We start from the raw sequence: 23572 nt of genomic DNA on the forward strand, positions 1-23572 counted from the left end.
GTCAAGTGTCTGGGGTAGGATGGGTCCCCCTTTGTGCTGGGGCCCCTTCCTAAGTGGGAAGCTTCATCACGTGGTGCAACACCATCTCCCGGGTCATGGTGGTGCCCACATACCTTTGGCCCGAGCACCCTCCAAGCTGGAATGGGGACATGCACCAGAACAGTGAAGGAAGGTCCTGAGATGGTGAATCCCTCCCCGGGCTCTTCCCCTCCCCACGCCAGATCTCTGCATGTCCTGCCCTCCCCCTCACACAGAGAAACCCCAGCATTCAGGGAAAGGACCATGTCTTTATTATCAGACACATGTGGCCACCCTTGACCTCTCCTAGAGGTCAAGTAAGCTTTCCCCAGCTGCTTCCATATGTTGTAATCAGGCCATGAAGTATGTGGGTGTGCCGGGGGATAATGATTCACGGAGAGGACAAGGAAATAATTCAGTGTCCAAGGCTGCTTGGTTATGAGGTCAGAAGGAAGGCTGGTTTAGGGGGTCAGCAAGGAGCTAAGAATCATAGGCATCCCACACCAGAGGGCTAGGGATAGGCCAAGCCCCACCACCCAAGGCAGCAAGGGCATGGGGGCTGCTCCAGCTTGGAGAATAAGGTCTGTCTCGTCCTTAGAGTTCTCAGTCACAGAGAAGACCCCGATTTTCCGGGCATGGTTCAACAAGGAGCTGGAAGCTTGGGTCACGCAGCCCTGAATGTACAATTTAGAGTATATTCCACCTAGAGAGTGAGCCAGAGAGGTTTCAAAGGACAGCACACTTAAAGTCCTAAGACCCAGGAATCCCAGATCCCCCGAACCCCTTTAGACCGGGAGACCCCGCTTAGTCCTCGCCTCCCTCAGACCTAGAAATCTGAGTTCCCAGACCCCCCACCCTCAAACTCTTGAGTCAGGGCCCCCAGTGCCCTCCCACCTCAGAACCAGTGAATCCAGGCCCCTGACCCTACATTCTTGGGACCTGGCCATCAGCACTCACCTTTCTGGATCTTAATGTAACCGCTGTAACAATGAGTCGTGCCACTGGGGCACATAACATTCTCTGGGTTTTCTGGGCAGGATCCAAAGATGTTCACACAGGCGGGACACTGCAAATTTCCTGGGGCAGGGGCAGCTGAAAAGTAGAGAGGAGGTTGGGGTGCACAACTCTGCTCCTAGCTGGAGCCACCCTCCTCGATCCCCGGAGTCTCTGTGTCTTCCTATCTCTCGGTGTCCCCGGTCCCACCCAACCCGCTGGGCTTCCATACCTGGAGGAGGGAGAGAGGTCAACAGGACACTGGTATTGCTGGCCCTGTTGCACCTGTTGGAGGAGCAGAAATGGGCATAGGAGGCCACCAGCACTCCAGGGGGTCCCGAGTGTATGGTGATAGTCGGGGCATCCTGCATCCTGCCCTCGCTGCAGCCTTTGCTCCCCACTACCATCGATTTGAGTCCTGTGGGGCGAGAGAGCAAAAGCTGGGCTGGGGGAGTGGGGCTCTGATGATCGGAGGCAGGAGGCAGAGCTGGGGGCTCCCTGACGCTCAGCGGGCCGGCGGAGGGTGAGTGCAGGCGCCTGACTTCCAGAGCACAGGGCACACGGAGGGTAGCAGGAGGCCTGGGGCCAGAGCCAGCTCTGCCGTCAATCAGTTCTTCCTCAAACGCCACTTGCCCAGGACAGCCTCCCTGGAGCTCCCGATTTCAAAACGGGAACCCTCACCTAACTCTCCCTACCTCCTTTCCCCATGGGGTTGCTCTTCCCTGCACATCTGTAGCTTACTCTGTTTGGTGTGTATTTTTTCTGCCCCCACTGGTGGGTAAAACTGGAGGAAGGTGGATGCAAGGGGTCCATGGTGCCGATGACAGAGCCTGGCCCACGGCAGGTGCTCAATTCATCGCAGATCAAGTCAGTGAGGTTACTCTGTTCCAGCTCTGTTCTTGGCCCCCTCGCAGGGACTATGACAACCGCCCAGCAAGGTAGGTACTATCCTGCTGTCATTACACCCCACTTCCAGAAGGGTGAGCTAAGGCACAGAAGGAGGAGGGCCTGAGCTTAGAACTTCAGGCACGAGGGGAACCCGGCAGGAAATTCAGGGGACAGGACCCAGGGTGGGGACACTCAGGACCCCAAGTGCAGCCCACGTACCTACATCGACGAGCAGAAGTGTCTCCTGACACACCTCCCCAATGTTACAAAGCTCGTAGTGACCTGTGGTCCACTCAATGGGCTTCTGAGACAGGTCTTGATTGCTGTATATCGTGACCCCCCGTTGACAGGTGAGGAAAGCTGGGGAGAAGGCATTGGTGTGTAAGGGTCTGTGTAAGCCAGGGAATCAGCCATGTCTGCCCTCCGGTCCCATGCTTGGGAAGGTGGCCACACTCTTGGGTCATTCTCCAGGTGACCTGGCCACAGAGTCCCTCAATCTCAGATTTAGAAGGGACCTGGAAGTTGGGGTCTCATCCCCATTCTTTACCCTGTTTTTGCCCGAACACCTGTGGGAGCCTTTCTCAGGGGTCCTTGAGGAAGGCCCCTCCTCCCTTTGGGTGTGACAGCCACAATGGCTCTTCCTTGGCCTAAGCCAATCTCTAAGTGCCCTCTCTAGCACTTGGGGCCCTCATCTGGATGGGGAGGGTAGCCTGCCATATATATTTTGTTTGTTTGTTTTAAGATGTATTTATTTGCTTGAGAGAGAGAAAGGGGGCAGGGGCAGAGGGAGAGGGAGAGACAGAAACCCAAGTAGACCCCACAGCTGAGCGTGGAGCCCGATGTGGGGCTGGATCCCACAACCCTGAGATCAGGACCTGAGCCGAAACCAAGAGCTAGATGTTCAACCCACTGCGCCACCCAGGCGCCCCCGCCATATATTTTCTTTTAACTGAGAAACCCTATGTTCCAGACCAAAATACTCAAATGAGCATCTACTATGTGCCAGGCCGTGGCGGCTGCTTTCCGTGGACCAGCTCACGTAAGCCTTCCAGCGGCGAGCTCCCCTCACCCGGATTACCTCAGTTCCTCACAGCAACCCCCAGTGTGGGTGGCTTAATCATCATCACCCCAACATCGAGTTGGGAAACAGAGGCAGAGGACTTGTGCAGGGGCTCGGCCCATGTCCCAACACAGGTGACTGGCAGAGCTGGGCTCAGAACGCAGGTGTTCCGGCTCCTTGTGGGGGTGGGGTGGAGGGGTTCCTGACCACCTTGGCTACCTCGGGCCCCTGAGCCCTCAGGAAAACCACAAGCTTAGACCTTCTCTTTAGCCCTCACGTGGCCCGCAGGCACAGGTCCCTCAATGCAGAAGCACCCGGGCTGGGAGGAGGCACCCACAAGCGTGCAGCCTTCACCACAGCCCCACGGGGGAGGCCTTCTCATCTCCCCGCTACGCAGAGAGATGACAAAACCGCCCTCTGCCGCCTGCTCCAAGCCTTGTCCACCCCCCCCCCAGCCCCGGTTCCCCATCTTGCTCAACGGCACCTCCTCTCTTGCAGCTGCTCCAGGAAAATATTGCTGTCGCTTTGGACAACTGCCTCTCCCTTAGGTTGCGCCCATCAGGAAATCCTGTGGCTTCAGCCGCAAAATAGCGCCAGGACCTTGCGGGCTTCTCACCACCTCCACTGCTTCTCCCCAGGGCCAAGACCACTGGCCCTCACCTGCTTCCCCTTGATTTCCCGGCCCCACGACCAGCGGCCAAGGGGGAATCCTCATAAGGGCTAAGTCCATTCGTGTCTCTCCTCTGCTCGCAAGACTCCAAAAGGTCCCCATCCCTCTCGGCCCAAAATTCCTAGTCCTTAAACTCTGCCGCCAAAGGCCCATGGATCTGGCCTTAACAAACGTTCAGATTGCTCGAAGCTCCTCGCCGCCCCCACCCCCTCGGGTGCTGACACTCACCGCTAGGGCTGCAGTCCTCGTTCATTTCGATGGCCCCGATTTTCCGAGTCCCGTTGAGGAGGTTGCAGCCTGCTTCAGACGCACATCCTTGGACTCTCAGAGTGCTGAAGATAACCCCTGTGGACAGGGCAGGGAGGGAGGGAGGGAGATGCTGCTGGGACCACCCCGCCCCCCAGGGGAAGCTACCCTCCTCAGGTCCCAGCTTCTGTCCCTCACCAGAGAACCAGATCTTGGTCCTCAGACCCCTCCTCCCACTGCTTCAGAGCCCCACGTCCCGTGGCCCATGGGGACCTCCTGTCCTGGCTCACCTCCTGTGAACTGGATTGCCCCACGGTAGCAGTGTGTGCTCCCGGCCGGGCAGGTCAGCTCTGCGGCAGAATCGCAGTCTTCTGTAGACAAGCAGACTGGACACCGCAGGGAGCCTGGGCCTGGGGAGGTGAGGAAAGGGCTCTGGATTTGGATGGGGGCCTGCTCTCCACCACCCCCACCTCCCACTTTGCTGGTCCCAAGAAGCAACCTCTTCAGTCTCCCACAAACGCGCCCTCCTTGGCTCCTCCCTCGCAGGCACACCAGGGAACCAGGGACAGGTGGCAAGGGAGAGCACAAGGAGCAGGGCAAGGAATGGGAGAACCCCGGAGGGACACCTGGGCCTGAGTACAGGAGGGGGTGCAGTGGGGAGGGGTGCCCTGGGTGGAATCAGTGGGTTCACCGGCCAGTTCCATGAAACAGTCCGAGAACACGAGACTCTCGTACAAACTATTCCAAAGAGCAGAGAAACACAGAACATTGTCCCCAACCTGATTTGGGGGCACCAGACAAGGACAGTATAGTCAATGATACTGTAACAGTGCTGTGTGGACAGATGGGAGCTACATGGGTGGGGAGCACAGCACAACACAGAGAGCTGTCCAATCACTTAGTACGCCTGAAACTAATGTCACACTATGTGTCAACTAGACTCAAATAAAAAAAATTTTTTTAAATTACAGGTTAATTTCACTTTGGAGGAGGAACCGCCAAAACCCTACATAAAACATGAGTGAATCAAATTCTAAATAGAAGAAGAAGGAGGAGAAGGAGAAGGAGCAGGAGAAAGGAGCATGCACTAGGTTAGGGCCCTCCCTTAGGTGGCTGAACACCAGGAAGTCAGTGTGGTTTGCTGCCCCAGGACCAACAGAAGAAGGGGTGCTAAGGGAGGGAGCCCCAGAGAGAGTGGACAGGGAGTCGGGAGGGAAGAGGGATCTAGACGGACGCTCCCTCTGTGCTCACTTCCACTCCTCAGCCCTGCTGCTCCCCTGCGCCGCCAGCCCCTTCTCTGCCCCACTGCCCCTCCCCCTCCCCAGCCCCCTCACACCTGTGGTGGAGGGCAGGGTCCAGAGCGGGAGGCTGGTGGACATGCTGTTGCAGTTATCTTTCTGCCGGCACACGTGGGTGTAAGAGACGATGGCGATGCCAGGGCCTGCCCTGTGCTCCCTGATGAGGACATCCTGATCCGCCATGGGGGTGCAGCCCTTGCTGATCAACACGTTCACTTGGGGTCCTGCACCAAAAGAGAATCCGGCCCTGGACTCCTGGGTCTGAGGGAGGAAGAGGGCTGGGGACTTGGACTCCAGGGTCTGAGGGAGAAGAGATGGGGAGGCCCGGGTTCCTGGGTCTGAGGGAGGAGGGGCTGGGGATCAGGACTCCAGGGTCCTCGCGGGAGGGTCTGCAAGGTGGTCTGGGGTGAGAGAGGTGAGTGGGCACCCCAGGGGCTGTTCCTGCTGGGGAGGGGGCAGCTCTTTGGCGGAGGGGGTAGGTCTTCGGAGTCCCTACACAGAGTACAGTAGGACAGGGCAGGGAAGGATGTCTCTCCCGGGAGAGGGTGGGAGTCAGGCTTGGGGCCCACAGGACCCTTCTCACCGTTCTCAATGAGGATCAGCGTGTCTTGGCAACCCCAGCCATCCTCACATGTCTGCTGGCCACTGCTCCACTCAAGGGGCAGTTCTGATACATTCCTCACAGATATATGTGTCCCCCACTGACAGATCAGGGCCTGCACTCCTGAGACAGGAAGAGAAATCCATCTGAGCCCATCCTCCAGGTAAACGCCCTCCCAGCTCGGGGTCCTCACTCACGGGACAGCATGAGGGTTGTGCCCAGGAGAGCTAGCTGCAGGGCAGGGCTCATGGTCAGGCTGGCTGGAACTCTCGCTCCTGCTCTTTCTCCCTGGTACCCTGCCCTTTTATATCTTGCCAGGAGAGGGCGGGAGGCAGAGCCCTGATACAGGAGGTCTGGGCCCACCCTCTGAGTCTCACTGGTAAGGAATCCGGGGCCTCCCCGCTTCCCTGGACCCAGGAGTCCAGGCTCCCTGACCCCCCAGCACCTAGAAACATCCCGGCCCCCCAGGCCCCACTGGTCCAGCTCCCCAGCCCCCTTTCCTCCTGAGCCCCTCTGGGCAGGTGCACACCCCCACGCTGTTTCACGGTAGTTTGGAAAGGGTGATTTCCTCAGGGCAGCCTGGCCACCTTCTGGCCCCAGGTGGGGATATTGGGGATATGGCCCAACCACCTGTGAGGACATTGTGCGGTGGGCACTGGGGGTATTCCCTGCTCCAGCCTCTGCCCACCATGGGTTCTTGCTTCTCACTTCTTTCTTACATTGCTTGCCTTTTTAGTCCCATTTTCCCCCATGTTCCCTCCTGCTTTCTCTTCCTCTGTTCTCCCCACGCCTAGCACAAGACCAGGGCCCAGGGTCTCCACCTCTTGGGTACCCACCAGGGAACTGGGGTTCCATCTGGGAAGGCGAGAAGGGAGGGAGATGGTCATGGAAAGTGAGTCTCTGTCAAAGACAGGATATTCCTTGACAAAGCAAAGTTTCTTCCCCAGGATGTGCTAGAAAACCAGGTATTCAGAAAAACAGCATCAGCCCACCGTGCCTTGTAACGGGGGCCTACTTCCGTGGTGTAAATCCTTCCGCCCCGTCGGACTTCGAGCTACCGATTGTTTAACAATTAGCTCGCAACATACTGAAATATTTAACCATTGGCTTTTGCAAGCCTGTACAAACCAGCTCCAGCATGCCGGGGAGGAGAGGGCCAGGGAGGAGTAAACACCTCGCCAGTGACCACGGAGCCGACAAGTGGGTGTATGAGGAAGAGGAAGGGGAGGGGTTGGGGGGGAGGGCGGGTAAGACAGCAAAGGAGAAAGAGACCAACATGGAACTTACAATTCGAAGTTTCTTCTTGACATCTTTATACATTCTGTTTTATGTTTGCAAGTGTAAATGTTGCCACACAGGCAGAGACACAATTCCCACCGCACCTACATTACTCATGGGGCACAGAACAACTACTCAGTATGTCTTGATTGATTGAACAAACGAATGAAAGATGGGGGAACATGGGAACAGAGCCATCACTAGTACTTCTGTAGGTCATGCACCATGGAAACACCACTTCCTCCCCAAGTCCCCTCGTTGCCTTGGAAATGGTGCCCTCTGGAGATGTGCGGGGCCTGAAGCAGTGTTTCTTTCTTCTCTTTTCTTTTAAGATTTTATTTATTTATTTGACAGAGAGAGACAGCCAGCGAGAGAGGGAACACAAGCAGGGGGAATGGGAGAGGAAGAAGCAGGCTCACAGCGCAGGAGCCTGATGTGGGGCTCGATCCCAGAACACCGGGATCACGCCCTGAGCCGAAGGCAGACGCTTAATGACTGAGCCACCCAGGCGCCCCTGAAGCAGTGTTTCTGGAAGAAGAGGAGAAGGAAGGGTAGGCAAAGACACACAGAGGGTCATAGGTGATCAATGAAACGTCTTGCTTTTAGTCCACGAATAGTCACTGAGGCTGGGCTTTGTGCCAGGCACCATCCCAGTTGCTGGGGGACTCAGGAATACCAACAAGAATGAGGCCCAGCTTTTGTTGAGCTCACACCCGAGTGAGAGAGAGAGACACTGAACAAACACGTGAGCACACACACAAAGCTGCTGGGTGCTGGGCAGGGTGAAGACCAGGTGATGTGAAAGTAAGTGAACTGGATCAGGGCAGGCCTCCCAGAGGAGGTGACCTGTGAGCTGAGAACAGAATGCAAAGAAAGAGCTTGTCACGGAAGGCATGTGGGAAAGGCATTTCAGGCAGAAGGAAGAGCAGGTGCAAAGGCCCTGAGGTGGGACCACTCCTGGCTTATGTGAAGATTAGAAAGAAAGCAGGTGGCTCAGCTGCAGAGAAGGAAGGGGGAAGCGATGGGTGTTGAGAGTGGAGAGGCTGGCAGGGGCTTGGCAATGCAGGGCTGAGTCAGGATATTAAGGCAACCTTCCTGGGAGTTCCGCGTATTTCAAGGGGCAAATGCAAGGCTGGGCGTGGAACTATTTAGCAAAAAGGCTTACAGTTGTAGGTATGTGAAACTCGGCTACCAGGCCGGATCTTGTTGCTCCCTGATTGTGTAGGCTTGGGTCATCCATTTCTCCTCTCCCAACTGCCTCATCGTCTTCTGTAAAGTAAGTGTGATGATTACCAGCCCCTCATGGCTTGCTCACGGACCCGGAAGCTCATGGAGGAGCGGGGAGGCTGCATCCATTTGAGAAGGACCCTGCAATGCAACCACAGGTGTAGACGGTGACTCTTCCCCTATACCAGAAAGACTGGGGGCCATTGATCCGGGGGAGTTGGGCACTGGCCAAAGGCATAAATGCTCAGGCCCTGCAGAGATTCTTCGGATGATGGCTCTGGACGGATGTGAATGGCTGCTGTGAAGGAGGTCAGTGCTCCTGCACTGCCCTATAATATAGTTCAGAGGGACCCGGATCATCTGAGTTTCTACATAACATCACTGCTCCACTTCATTGAGGGATTTACGTTATTTAATCAGACAGTGAACAAGAGGTAGCAAGACCCTTGATGATTCAGGGGTAAGACGTGTGGGTGCCAGAGGGTGGGTGATAAGCCCCCCATCATGTTGGTGTAAATCCTAGGGGCCCATAGGTCTAGGGCATGTCCCCAAACAGGAGCCCCCTATATCGGCGGAGGAGACTTTGCAAAGCCCCCAGTGGATGTCTGAAACAAGCTCCACATGTACTACGGGCCTTTCCTATCCATACATATGTATGATAAAGTTTAATTTATAAATTAGAGGCAGTAAGAGATTAATCACCACGACTGATAACAAAACAGACCAATTATAAGATATGACAGTAAAAGTTACATGCATGCAGTCTCTCTCTCAAAGTATCTTATTGTGCTGGACTCACCCTTCTTTGCATGATGACATGAGATGATAAAATGCCCAGGTGATGGGGTGAAGGGAGGGGAATGATGCAGGCCTGGTGACCAGTGTTCAGTGAGTCCTGACCTTCTGACCAGATGTCCGCAGGGGGATCATCTGCTTCCAGACCACGGCTTACTGCGGGGGGGGGGGGGGGCGCTGTACTCCTCTGAGACAATTTGCTATACCTTTAGGAAACAGGTCCCTTAAGATTTGGGGTGGGGGGGGGAGGATGTAGCACATTTTGACATGCTACTCCTACTCATTTCTGAGCAAACCCACAAGGCCACCAGTTTTGGTTTTTTTTAAGATTTTATTTATTTCACACACACACACACACAGAGAGAGAGAGAGAGAGCACAACAAGCAGGAGGAGTGGGAGAGGGAGAAGCAGGCTCCCTGCTGAGCAGGGAGCCCGATGCAGGGCTCAGTCCCAGGATCCCAGGATCATGACCTGAGCCGAAGGCAGACGCTTAACCGACCGAGCCACCCAGGCGCCCCAAGACTGCCAGTTTTGAGTAGATCCTAGAGTAGGGAGGGACTCAAATGCAAGGCGTGTGACCAACAGACCCAACATCGTCGAAAGCTTCTGTGACATAAAGAGATGATAGGATAATCATAGCGAGAAACACAGGATCTGGAAGCAAAGATCTGTCTCCTTCTGCAAAGAACTATCTTCCATTTAGAAAGCAGCTCCTGGGGCACCTAGGCACTCAGTGGGTTAAGCGTCTGCCTTCGGGTCAGTTCATGATCCCAGGGTCCTGGGATCGAGCCCTGCATTGGGCTCCCTGCTCAGTGTGGAACCTGCTTCTCCCTCTCCCTCCGCCTGCCCCATGCTCATGCTCTCTCTCTTTCTGTCAAATAAATAGATAGATAGATGATAGATAAAATCTTTAAAAAAAAATAAAAGCAAGCAAGCCGCTCTTGGCTTCTTACTGTGTCCCAGGGGAGTCTGCAAACTGGACTCTGGGTCACCAGGGGCATCCTGACCCGAACTGTGCGTCACATACCGGGTGCCGTCTGAGCTGCCCGACCATGACACTGGGCGTGCACAGCAACATCCATCGTCCACGGAAAGGTGTGTGCGGTGTGTATGGGATCAGGCTCTCACAGGTGCGAGGGCACAGCTGAATGCCTCGGTGGGTGGCTCGGGTGCCTCCTTTGCTGCCTCTTCCTCTGCCTGCACCTCTGGGTTCAGGCGGGTACCCTGCGATCTGTTTACAGAGCAGGGACAGAACAGGCCAGGTTCATGCCCAGATCTGTAGGGCGGGCTGGTGCCAGGAGTGAGTAGCTGCTGGGTTAGCACTGCACTGGCGTGGCCCTGAATGACGGACACAGGGAAATCCTTCAGGTGGCTAGACATAGTCACCTGAGGGCCTCACCAAGGGCCTCACTGTGGCGGTGGACTGGCCCGAACCGTGAGGCATGGGTGCAAGTAATCCTGCCGTTTTCAAGAAGGGTCTGCCTGAGAAGGGCTCATCAAGAGGCTGGGATGCAGCAGGGACTGGGCGTGATGACAAGTCTTCCAGGTAGACGGGGTGGGTGTGGGCAACCAAGGGAAGCCCATTCCAAGCAGAAGGAACAACGGTGCAAGGCCAAGGAGGCAGGAAACACCCGGGCATGTCTTGGGAATGGCTGCTGGTGGGGGAGTGGAAAGGTGGGGGTGGGGCTGGTCAAGGACCTGCAAAGCCAGACCCAGGGGTTGGCCTGTGTCCTGAGGGTGGGGAGCCACGGAGGGGAGAGGAGTAGGGAGGGACGCTCTGGCCAGGGAAGCCTTCTGACTGCCCATCCCTTTTCCACTTGGACATTCTCATCTTTCAGTGGCTCCTTCCCCCCATGTTCGCTCTCTGGGATCATCCGAAGGAACCGCCTGACTCCAGCATCAACATATTCACCTCAGCTGCCTCAGTGACCATGCCATCAGCACCTCAGCATCCAATATGGCACTCTCCACCCGCACTGTGGGCCCTGCCACCACCAGCAGTCACTTGGGCAACTATGAAATGATCACAGGACTCCAGCTTCCCCCACCCCCCAACCGCCGTCAAGTTCTCTCTGTGCTGCCCCCATGTGGTGGAAACCTAATCCCAGAATGCAGTTTTGTTTCCTGATCTGAGTTACTGCGTTGGTCATGGCCCCAACAGGAAATGAATGGTACACCCAAATGGGAGAATTTGAGTAGAATTTATGAAAGGAACTGCTGCTCACAAACATTAAGGTTGGATCCAGGGAAACACAAAGGGTGATGGAGGAGTTGGGAGTCGTCCTGTATTTTAAATATATCGTTTGTTGTGACAATATATAATGAAGAGTCAGGACCACTGGGAACCCAGGTCAGGTCGCGCACTGCACAAATGCTCTACACCTAGGGGGTGCCATGTACTTCGCAGATACATAATCTGTAGGAAAAGGCTCTCTACCGAAACAGGGAGAGAAAGCTCCCTTCTACAAAAACCCACGCCTGAACACAAGACGACACACACTTATGATGTGCTGCTAAATGTTTAACCGCTTCCCTGAGGGGAGAAATAAAAGCTCTGATTTGTAGGGTTTGCCAACTTCCATGGTGTAAATATTCCCACCACGGCTGATTTCAAGCTACCACGATGTCTCGGAACATGGAGTTGGCAAGAAACGCCCCACGGCAACTGTTCTAGGATATTGTTACCACACAGAGGCAACAGATATACATAAATAATTTCAAGAACACAGGTAATACTAAAATGCAGTAAGATCATGAGGAAGGGACGATTTTTAAGTTCGTTACCTTTGTCTTAACATGATTTGGCTATAACTTCATATAATTTAATTTTTAATAATGGTTTTATTTAGCCACTGGCTGGCAAACTTCTGGAAAATTTAAACATAGGTCTCGTAAGCCAGGCAGAGTCAGTTCCAGCACACCATGGCCCACACCCCACAGCCAGCCAGTGAGCGTGCAAATAGGGGCTGGGCTGTACCCTGCCCTGAGCACACTCAAGGATTCCCCGGGCTCTCAGTTCTTTTTTTTTTTTTTTAAGTGGGTTCCATGCTAGGCTTGAACTCAGGACTCGAGGAGACTCAAGAGTCGGATGCCTAACCAACAGAGCCACCCAGACACCCAGGCTCTCAATTCTTAAAGAACTGATTCTTGTCCTCCCTTCCGTCTCTGAACCTGTCAGTGTACCCTCACTTCTGGGGGGGGTGGGCAGGGGACCAGGTGTGGCCACCGCCAGAGGCAGGTGCACCCCAATATCCAAGGGGTGTGGTGTGTGAGCACTGGGACCATCAGCACTGTGGGTCTCCCTATTAGGGCTTGAGAAATCACCCAACATGACCAAGGGGCAGCCACGCACAATTCCCAAAATACAAGAAGGCCGGATTCCCCTGGCAGAAGAGCAGTGGGAAAAGGGAAAGCAATGGATACTGGTCCTCACAATGATTACAACAAACGAACAAAAAGAAACCGGAACCAGGTACACAAAAGACAAAATTCTTTCCACGATCTGCAACCAGCCTGTGACCAATCAGATGAGACAACTAGAAAACTCGGTGACCAGAGGCATCCATTTGTCTGACTTTTTGTAACTCTTTTTTTTTTTAAGTTTTATTTATTTAAGTCATTTCTACACCCAGTGTGGGGCTCAAACTCACCACCCCAAGATCAAGAGCTGCACATTCCACTGACTGAGCCAGCCAGGTGCCCCCGACTTCTTGTAACTTCTAAAAATTTTCCAGTTTAAATGATTAATTAGGTTACTCAAATTACAATTAGTAATTTTCAATCCCAAGTAAATTTAGGCTCAAACTAAAGATAAGTTCATATGTGTACTTCCTGTTAAAGTGTTCTATTTGGTTCTAGCCAACCTGTCCCATAGCTATCCCTCGCCGGCAAGAAAAACAGTGGTCACATCTCATATCTGAGATTTCTCTTTAACGCTACTTTCCCCAGGCCCAACAAGAAATAGTCACTTGGGTTTTGCAACAGTGTATTATGTCTGTTATCTATGGACACATACAAAACCATCCCAAATAGTCACCTAAAACAACAGACATTGGGTCCGTTCACAATCCCGTGGGCTACCCATTAGCCTGGGCTTAACTTGGGTTTCTTCCGCTGGTCTCACTGGGAGGTGCTCCCCTGGCTGCATTTGCCTGGTAATTTGATCGAGGCTGGATGGTCTAAGATAACATCACTCACGTGTCTGACAGTTGGTGCTTGGGAGCTGGGCCTCTCTGTCCGTGTGGTTTTTCATGCCCAAGGTTCAGCCAGATTTCTTCAGGTGAGGGCCCCACGCAGCAAAATAGAGGAAGCCCCAAAGTGTAAATGTTCACATTTGCTAAGTTTATTCTAAACGTACTGTCTCATTGGCCAAAACAAATCACACAGCCATGCCCAGCTTTATTTTATTTTTTTTTTAAGATGTTATTATTTTTTAATTGTTTAGGGGGGAATCAGTTTTTTTTAAGATTTTTATTTATTTATTTGACAGAGAGAGAGGGACTGAGAGAGGGAACATAAGCAGGGGGAGTGGGAGAGGGAGAAGCAGGCTTCCTGCTGAGCAGGGAGCCTGATGCGGGGCTTCATGACCTGAGCAGAAGGCTTACGACTGAGCCACCCAAGCTAAAGATGGTATTTTTAAGTAATCTCTTATACCCAATATGGGGCTCAAACTCACAACCTTGAGATCAAGAGTCATGCTGACCGAGCCAGCCAGGCGCCCCCCCCCCCCCCCATGCCTAGCTTTCAGGGATAGAGACACTTACCCGGGCTGTGGTCGGGAAAGGCAGCAAAGACACTGCAGAGGGGTGTGTGAACAGGGATGGGAAGAATCTGTAGCAATTTATCCTGACTATGTAAGAGTTTGAGTTGAAAAGGTGAATGTGTTTTCCTTAGCTGTCACCTGACACAGAGGGCTGGCCGTTTTGTAGAATTCTCTTTGGCAACTCGAGTTTCAGGGATTTGAGAACACTTCAGTCAAAGACTCTCATTGACCACTTTAGGATCTCAATTACCTGAGGGCAAAGGGGAATGAATTCATCAACCCTCCTACCTCTTTGTCGTCTTTACTCTTAAGAATTTCCACTGGGTTTTTTGATGGTTTTTTTAAAAAAAAACTGAACCTGGGGCGCCTGGGTGGCTCGGTCAATTAAGCATCTGACTTCGGCTCACGTCATGATCTTAGGGTCCTGGGATTGAGCCCCGCATCGGGCTCCCTGCCAAGCACAGACTCTGTTTCTCCCTCTCCTTCCCCCTCTACTCCTCCCCCCACCGATGTGCGTGCTCTCAAATAAATAAATAAAATCTTTAGGAAAAAAGCAGACAATCTTATAGATCTAAGGAAGGCTAAATCTAATGTTTTCGTTAGTCTTAAATTTTCTGAACCATGTCAGCTTGTCTCTGCTGGTTTAAAATCAGAGCAATGAGCATCCATTCCCTGTGTTTATCAACAATGATTTATACCTTGTTGTCGGTTTAAAAAATAAATAAGTGTTCTAATCTGGTACGGTGGCCTTTTTAACTTTAAAGACCAAGCGGCCCTCTGAATGTCTCCATAGCCTGTCCCAGGGACAGAATATCCAGCCCACTTCCCTGGAGCTGCACAGCCTCGGGGGGAGTCCTTAAGCCCCTCAAATGACCATGATGGGGGCAGCACACTGAAGCCCCAGAGACTGTCACCATTGGCAAGTCCTCGTGGGAAGGGAAAGGTCTGAGAGGTATGGACACAGGGCTAGAAGAGGTGAAGGCGCTGAAGGGGGACAGACCAAAGGATCCAGGGGAGCTGAAGGGAAAGTCAAGGGCCAAACAGGAGGAAGGGAGAACGGGGAAGGACGGCAGACGAGGAGGCTCAGATATGCCAGGTTGCTGAATTTGGTAATTAGCCACTAACATTCCCGATGGTATCTCAGAAATCCTGGCGATTTCTGAAGCTGCGGACCGAAAGGAGGGCAGTACAGTGAAGCGTGTGGTCGGCGGGGCCGGGGGCAGGACAACGGCAGTAGCCCCTGGGATGAGCAGACTGTGAGGGAATCTTGAAATGGGCCAGGGAAATTGTCCCACTGCAATTCTTCCTCCCATACACAATCCCCGGGTCCTAGAGCAGAGGGAGAACCACTGGCACGTGGGAGAACGGCAAGGTTCCTGTCTACACAACCAGAGCTACTCCTGTCCAGAAGATCGGAGCACCAAGAGCCAAATGGTCAACGTGGGCCCCTTGGGAGCACCTGGTGGCTTAGTTGATTAAGCATCTGCCTTCGGCTCCGGTCTTGATCCCAGCGTCCTGGGATCAAGCCCCACGTGGGGCTCCCTGCTTGGTGGGGAGTCTGCTTCTCCCTCTGCCTGCCGCTCCCGCCCATCTGAGCTCTCTCTCTCTCTCTCTCTCTCTCTCAAATCAATAAATAAAATCTTAAAAACAAACACAAAAAAACGTGGGCCTCTGGGTTACCCCACTGGTAAACAGACTGCAAGGTCACAAAACATGCCTTGTGTTGTGAGAAAGAAAACTATAGTTCTCCTATAGCGCTTCCAAGTCAATAGCTGCTGGGACGCGTGCAACAGCTCATTGGCCAGGACCCCTCCCTGCGTGTGAGAACGTGATGACGGAGAATGACTCATTGCCGGCTTATAACAGGCTGGCGGGAAACAGACAAGTGCACACTTGCTACGTCCAATAACGAGTCAGTCACGTTCCCTATCAAACTTTGGGTCATGGAGTTCATGGTGGAAGCTGTAGCTACCTTTATCCTGGATAAGGTAAGAATATATATCCCAGATTTGTTCATGACATTTCTAGAGAACGAATGGAAGGTCGTGGATTGGTTTAAAGAGATGTGCCAATTTCTGTTGAAGAGAACTCTTATTTATGTCATTCACAAACTTATTTCTGTTTTACACAGTATGATTGACAGAAAATTCTTGATAAATATGCTATATTGTTTTGGACACAAGACGTTTTCTAAGCCGAACGATTTAACTACTCATCTACCCGTGTAATCTGGGCCTTCTGCGAGAATTCTTGTCATCGGAAAACGTATTTCTGTTTACACAATATGATTGACGAAAAAAAATTTATTTAAAGGAAAATTCTTGATACATATGCCATATTATTTTGGACACGAGATATTTTCTAAACCGAACGATTTAACGATTACCCAGATGTGTAATCTGGACTTTCTGCGAGAATTCTTATCATTGGAAAATTTATTTCTGTTGTACACAATATGATTGACGGAAAAAATGGTTTTTTATGTAAAATTCTTGATAAATATGCCGTATTGTTTTGGACACGAGATATTTTCTAAACCGAACAATTTAACGATTACCCAGATGTGTAATCTGGACTTTCTGCGAGAATTCTTATCATCGGAAAACGTATTTCTGTTGTACACAATATGATTGATGGAAAAAAAAAATTTTAAGGAAAATTCTTGATAAATATGCCGTATTGTTTTGAACACGAGATGTTTCTTAAACTAATCACTGAATTCTACATCAAAAACTAATGATGTACTATATGTTGGCTAACTGAACATAATAACAAAACAAAACTGAACATAATAACAAAACAAAACCGAAAACTAAGGAAAGAATAAAGCAGCTTTCTAGCTCATGGGGGAGAATGTAGAGTGGTCCGGGACTAAATTTCTTGCTTTCTGATTCCTATGTGGTTGATGGACACAATGACTTTAATACTGTTAGACACAGTAAAACAGCACCTCTGTTTTGAAAAAAAAAAAAAAAAGTTGTTTTCTAAACCGAATGCTGTGATTGTGGTTTAACCACTCGTATACCTGTGTAATCTGGGCTTTCCGCGGGAATTCTCCAGATGATAATCTGAAGAACGAATTACTTCACTAGTTTATCTAGGGCCAGTGGAGGCCGGGTGTGTGCTCAGCTCTCTCTCCGAGACACCACCTGACATATTGTACCAAACTCACAAGCCTGGCTCACAACTGTGAACGGGAATTTTAAAATTGAATCACTCATGCAACGCAGCACTAACATGGAGCTCAAACCACTGCTGAATTGGTCCTAGGCACCATCACATCTGGGTAGAACATGAAATTCTAGCCTGTGCTGACCACAAACGGTTACATTCTGCCACAGTTCTCGGAAGGAAGTTTATCTGGCCGAGCTCCACCGAGCTACTGCCTCGGTGACCTCTCTCTATAGAATAAAGCTAGTTTTTCATAAAATAACAATCGTAATTCTTTCAGAATTTATATAAATCCACGGGTGTTACCTTCATCAACACTTTCTCCTCCCGCTCAGAGCACATTTCAGATTCCTCCTGAATCTCTGCCTCCCAGATTTCAATAAAGGTTCGGTTTGCTTTGCGGCCTCAGTTTTTTCTTGTTTCACACAACTGAGCAAATAAACTTCGTATCCACAAATGGAGTGTCTGCCGTCTTATTGCCCTATTCTAGCCTGACTTCTTCCTCCTGAATGGCTCCGGGTCTGTGGCCAGGACCCAAAAAAGAGGTAGGGAAAAACCATGATGATGAGAAAGAGAGCTCCATGGGGTGGGGTGGGGGTGGGGGTCTGCAGCCTGGGTGAGATTTGCTGAATGGATGATGGGGGTGGGGGGTGGCTTCCAAGGCTGATCCTCTGGGGCTCAGCATCCCAGGGGGCTTCGGGGATATCTCTTCTTCCCAGGAGAAGCTCAAGGTGAGAGAAGTACAAACCATGAACTGGTGGAAGGCATCTTTACCAGTTGCAGAATTTGGGCGGAGTAGAGCCAGCTGGGTTGAGGACTGAGCTGGGGGAAGGAATAGGGCCCCCAAAACTCATGTTCCAGGGGACCCACGTTGGGGGTGCAGGGGCTGGTGAAACTCAGAAGGCTGACAAGAACGCCCCCCTTGGGTCAGAAGAGACGCCGTGGAGGGGGAGAGGGTGTGGGTGGAACAACCCTCCCCAAGGAACCCCAGAGGTCCCTGGGGCTGACCTGGAAATATGGGGCCTGCACTGCCCTGAAGCTTCAATAGCCTCATTAGAAACTGAGCTTGGAAACGGCAGCCGCGAACTCAGCCTTCACAAGCCCCGGGCCCCCACCAACAAAGAGACTTGGGGGACCCATCTGTCCTCTTGAATCTATCTGCTCCCTGGGAGACCCCCACCCAGTGGTCTGTAAATATGCTTTGTAGCCTGGCGGGCAGCTATGAGAGCCAAAAGGCCAAAAGCCTTTCCCACCACCCCATCTGTGCAGGTGACTTCACACACAGTTGGGGATCCTGCGGCTGGTGTCACATCTGAGCCGCCCTTGGCGGCAAACGCGGGAACTCTGTGGGCCGTCGGCTTGACAGTCTCAAAAGCACCTACTAGTAGAAAGGCCCTTTTATTTAAGAAGAAATAAAACTCGCTGCCAAGTGCCCTGAACCCCACAGAGTTTCCCCCTCCCCTTTCAAGTTGACCCCCAGACACCCAGGGCTCAGCAGATTCTGCCCCTTTTCCTCATTGCACCCGGGCCCTGCCCGCTCGGAGCTCACCCGGCCTCAGTCCCCTTCCCAACGGCCTCCTGTCCTCCCTGTGCCCCGCAAACTAGTCTCCCTGTGCCTTCCAGTGACACCAAAACCCCCTGGAGGATCTTGATAATGAATCCATGAGCTGAAGGGTCCTTGGGGAAGAAATGAGACCTTTGCCTCCTAGAAGAATCCTGAGTGACGCTGAAACTGCCTGACATAGGCGCTGGTTTGGTCTGGACCCTGGGAAACCCTGGCCCTCCCTGCCCAAACCAGGATCCTGCGACCCTGTTGCCTTTCTTTCCCCTTGTGCCCTCCGCCTCCGTTCCTCCAGCCTGGCAACCACACTGCTCCTGACCTGAACGCCCTTCCTCCCCGGAACGGCCTCGGGCCTCTGCGTGATCCCCGCACCCTGCAATCCTTCCTGGCTCTCTGAACTCGGCTCTCCCACTGGACTCCAGCCTCCCCCACCTTCCTCGCCCTGTTCCCCCCATCATCTGGGCCCCTCTGCCAAACCTTAAGCTCCTGTGCCCCCGGAGTCTCTGTCTGCAGTTCTCTGGGCTCCTACCATATAACAACTCCCCACTCGACCAGGAGCTCTCCCAAATCCAGTGGTTTTTTGTTTGTTTGTTTTGTTTTGAAATAGTGACTTTTCTGGGGCACCTGGGTGGCTCAGTCGTTAAGCATCTGCCTTTGGCTCAGGGCGTGATCCCAGCATTCTGGGATTGAGCCCCGCATCAGGCTCCTCTGCTAGGAGCCTGTTTCTTCCTCTCCCACTCCCCCTGCTTGTGTTCCTTCTCTCGCTGGCTGTCTCTCTCCCTCTAATAAATAAATAAATAAATAAATAAATAAATAAATAAATAAATAAAATCTTTAAAAAAAACGTTTGAAATAGTGACTTTTCTGTTACTTTTTTTTTTTTTAAGATTTTATTTACTTATTTGACAGAGATAGTGAGAGAGGGAACACAAGCAAGGGGAGTGTGAGAGGGAGAAGCAGGCTTCCTGCCGAACAGGGAGCCCAATGTGGGGCTCGATCCCAGGACCCTGGGATCATGACCTGAGCCGAAGGCAGATGCTTAACAGCTGAGCCACCCAGGCGTTCCCCAAATCCAGTGTTTTGCCTTTAGTGCCAGGGCCCTCATCTCCATAACCATCTAACCTGTTTATAAACCTCTTCATGGTCCTGGAGCCCGCAATCCCCTGATGGATTTCACTGTGCCCGAACGGAAGTGTCTTGTATGTATGCCCACCCTTCTCAGACTCTGGAAAAATAGGTTTTCTTCTCCTTTCTAGCTTCTGGAAGCTATTCTCATTCTGGGTCCTGGTCCCCCAACACACCCACCTCCGCTCCTCTCACATCTTCTCTTTTCCTTCCTAGACCAACCCTCTTTCTGTCTCTTCTCTCTCTGTCTCTCTTCAGATTACATGGAGGGACCACCCAGACCATCCAGAGTCATCTTTCCATCTCACACACACGTGCAGTGTCTTTGCCAGGAAATGAAACATTCAGGATCCAAGGATAAAACTCAGGGTATCTTTGAGGGCAGTTTTCTGCTATGCCACAGTGCTAAAAAACTCCAGTAATTCTCTCCTCATTAAAAAAAAAAAAAAACTTTAAAAACTACCCAGTAGCAGTCCTGTGTCCATGATCGCGGTAAGACGCTGTCGCTCCCCCTTGTACGTCCTCATGCTCCCCAGGCCTCTAGAAGGGTCCCATTGCTTCCCATCATCAGAAACAACACCCTTGCTCCTTCTGATTTGCTCTTTGGCTGTTGGCAGATTATTGAGAAGAGGAGCACCTTTTCCTTTCACGCCCTCTTATTCAAAGCAGACCAAACATCCAACAAAGTTTTTGTCTTTGTAACAAAGAAAATACCTGGACATCACAACACCTGATACCAAAGGCTCTTGTCAAAAGTTCTTATACATAAGCCCAGGTAATCTCAGCCTGAGGGAACCAGGACGAATAAAATTGCCTGACCCTGAAGCTTCTGCAACTCTCTATGAATGTGCATTCGGGCTCTGTGCTAGGCTCTCAGCTGTCCTGCGCTGGAGCCCACGCCATTTCACACCGGGACAAACCAGTTCTCACCAAACTCGTGCACTATACCTTGCTCCCGAAGTCTTTTTTCTGCTCCCTGATTTCTCCTACCAGACGATCCTTCATGTAGAAGGATGCTTATCTTTCCCACAGAACTTTCTTTTCCTTTTTTTTTTTTTAAGATTTTATTTATTTATTTGAGAAAGAGAGAGAACGAGCACAGGAGCAGGGGAAGGAGGAGAGGCAGAGGGAGAAGCAGACTCCCCGCAGAGCAGGGAGCCCGACTCAGGGCTTGATCCCAGGACCCTGGACCACGACCTGAGCCGAAGGCAGACAATCAACCGACTGAGCCAGTCAGGTGCCCTCCTGTAGAAATTTCTGCTTTGCAGCGATCATTGTGGTGCAGATAACCGAGAACTGTCAAAACCAGGATGAGAGCAGACATTACAGAGAAGCCTCTCCCAACCTTCGATATCCTCGTACGCCCCTATGCTACAACTTCTCAATGTGGCAAACTGGTCCTGTTCAAAAGAGACACATCTTCATAGCAATGCGATTGTGCCTCGTGATGAATATAACAGTTTCATCTCACTTGGAAGTGATTTAGGTATTTATGAATATCTGCACCGACTTAATTTAGCATACAGATAATATTTTAAGTTACCTGAAGATCTTGGAAACTGTCTTCAGGCAAACATAGTACAAGACAAAATTAGCGAAGAAATTAAGTGTTTCAGTGTAAAAGCATTTTCCTTAGTTCATGGGCATTCGTTCCCCACCCTTCCGCCAGGCTGGAATCCCCGTTCTCCCCGGTCTGACAGCCCCCAGCTCACGTGCTTTTCCTCCTTTCAATCTTGTCATGCGCTCAAGTCCGGCCTCCGCCTCCCTGGTGTCCTGACGCTCTCCGATCCCTCCACACGCTCTAGACCCTGAGCCCCTCACTGGCTGGAATCTCTAGTGGCCCGACCCGAGTTCCCAGAGTCCTGTGCTAGCCCACAGGCTGCTATGCCCTCCGAGCTCTGCATGTGCACTCACAATGTCCAACTCCCTCGAGGGATAAAAACACCCCTCCCTCTAGCTTCTGGAGGTTTCTTTTCAACCTTATGACTGCCTACTCCAGGGACGCCTGGGTGGCTCAGTGGGTTAAGTGTCTGCCTTTGGCTCAGGTCATGATCTGGGGGTCCTGGGATAAAGTCCTGCATTGGGCTCCTTGCCCAGCAGGGAGCCTGCTTCTCCCTCTGCCTGCCGCTCCCCCTGCTTGTGCTCTCTCTCTCTCTGACAAATACATAAAATCTTTAAAAAAATAACCATCTACTCCAACATGGGCTCTCTGAATCCAGTGTTTTATCCCCAGTGTCAGGGCGCTTCTCTGAGTCTTTAAGAGTCTTCACAAATCCACCAACCCACTAACCCACCTCTCATGCCCCCCACCAAGTCTGCAAGAACGGCTCCCTCAGGCTCTAGGTGCTCTCCCCACAGCAGGTGGCTCAACCCTCACCTAGACTCCCTAGGCCCCTGGACCCTCCTGCCCTGACAACACCAGGTCTGCTTAATCCTAAATGATGCTTAACACACAGACTCCGTACCATGCTTTACACTTTCTCATTCCCAAATGCCCAAAGGTCAGGAGAAAGTGGAAGGGAAGGCAGATACGACCTAAAGCCGCAGTGACTATAGGGAGTGAGGGGTTCAGAAGGAATGCACGGGTGTGCCAGTTAGGGATAAAGGGGTGGAGGATGTAGGGGTATTAATGGGGGACAATCAAAGGATTCAAGAGAGCTGAAAAAACATCTAAGCTAAAAAAAAAAAAGGATGCATAAGGATCAGGGGATGATGAGAAGGGAGTAGTGTTAGATGAGCGAGGCTGGGGAGGGATTCCATGTTGCTAGAAATGCCCACTGAAGTCCCCCAGTGTCCTTAGCAGATGTTTGCCATTTCTGGAGATACTGAACTGAATTAGGGCCATAGCAGTGAACCACAGTCAGCAACAAAAGAAAAGATGACAAACTACAGAATAAGATACCCATGGATTAATAAATAAACCAGAGAGAAAAAAGCTCGAAAAGAGGGGCGCCTGGGTGGTTCATTCAGTTGAGCGCCTGGCTCTTGATTTCGGCTCAGGTCCTGGGATGGGGCCCCACATCAGGCTCCCTGCTCGGCCAGGACTCTGTTTGTCTCTCTCTCCCTATGCCTCTCACCCGGCTTGTGCTCTCTCTCTCTCTCTCAAATAAATAAAAAATCTTGAAAAGAAAAAAAAAAACTTGAAAAGAGCAGGGAAAGAGTCCAGCTTGCTCAATCCCCTCACACAATCTCCAGGTCTGAAGCTTTGGAATCCCTCTCCTCTCTTCAGCTAAGACAGTCCCTCAGTGTTGCAAGAGAGGTAAGCAAACCCCTTCAGAGCGTTGAGTTCGGGGAGATTGAAGGAAAGGGGACCAGAGGAACTCCTTCTTTGAAAATCCATCCTCTTTAGAACAGAACCACGTCTCGGAAGACTTCATAGTGTTAAAATGTCCAAACCCCCAGAGTGACGTACACGTTCAATGCACTCCACGTTAAAATCCCAATGGCATTTTTGGCGGGAAGGAGAAAAAAAAACCATCCTTTAATTCATAACCCCATGGAGCCAGAACTATCTAGAAAAAGAGGAAGTGGGGGGCTTATATATCCCAATTTCAAAACATATTACTGAGCTACAGGAAATAAAATACACACGCATAGACCCATGGAAGAGAACAGGACCCCCCCAAATAAAGCCTTCCACACTTGCCCAAATGATCTTCCACATGGTGCCATTCCCACTTGAATGAGAAAGGACAGTCTCTTCGATGAAAAGCCTTGGGAAGACAGGGTAGCCACATACAGAGAAGGAAATCAGACCCTTCCTTTCCACCACACACACAAACTAACTGAACACAGATACCGCATCTCAACAGAGAACCTAAGACCATGAAGCTGAGAGAGGAAAGGGGGAGAAAAGCTTCATGACATCGGATTTGGCA

The 23572-nt window shown here is 51.6% G+C and overlaps 1 protein-coding gene across 5 annotated transcripts in view; it reads right to left on the reverse strand.

Annotated features, from left to right (window-relative positions):
- CD177 (CD177 molecule) overlaps positions 1 to 23572 on the reverse strand; it is a 40120-nt gene that overhangs the window by 12518 nt on the left and 4030 nt on the right. Inside the window, exons 1-10 of one of the 5 annotated variants that reach the window (XM_045775313.2) lie at positions 13839 to 13916; positions 6611 to 8420; positions 5757 to 5897; positions 5212 to 5397; positions 4166 to 4285; positions 3858 to 3974; positions 2119 to 2259; positions 1244 to 1429; positions 976 to 1110; positions 268 to 721 (exon numbers count right to left, since the gene is read on the reverse strand). In XM_045775313.2, coding sequence (XP_045631269.2) covers positions 480 to 721; positions 976 to 1110; positions 1244 to 1429; positions 2119 to 2259; positions 3858 to 3974; positions 4166 to 4285; positions 5212 to 5397; positions 5757 to 5897; positions 6611 to 6629 — 1287 coding nt within the window. In that variant the 5' untranslated portion in view covers positions 6630 to 8420; positions 13839 to 13916 and the 3' untranslated portion in view covers positions 268 to 479. Of the gene's footprint in view, positions 1 to 267; positions 722 to 975; positions 1111 to 1243; positions 1430 to 2118; positions 2260 to 3857; positions 3975 to 4165; positions 4286 to 5211; positions 5398 to 5756; positions 5898 to 5971; positions 6220 to 6610; positions 8421 to 13838; positions 13917 to 23572 lie in introns of those variants that run through there. The other 4 variants (XM_087870834.1, XM_045775156.2, XM_045775233.2 and 1 more) reach the window with 4 other exon arrangements.

Source organism: Ursus americanus, chromosome 21, assembly GCF_024610735.1.
Source record: "Ursus americanus isolate L20-20 chromosome 21, mUrsAme1.1.p, whole genome shotgun sequence".
Classification (NCBI taxonomy): Eukaryota; Metazoa; Chordata; class Mammalia; order Carnivora; family Ursidae; genus Ursus; species Ursus americanus.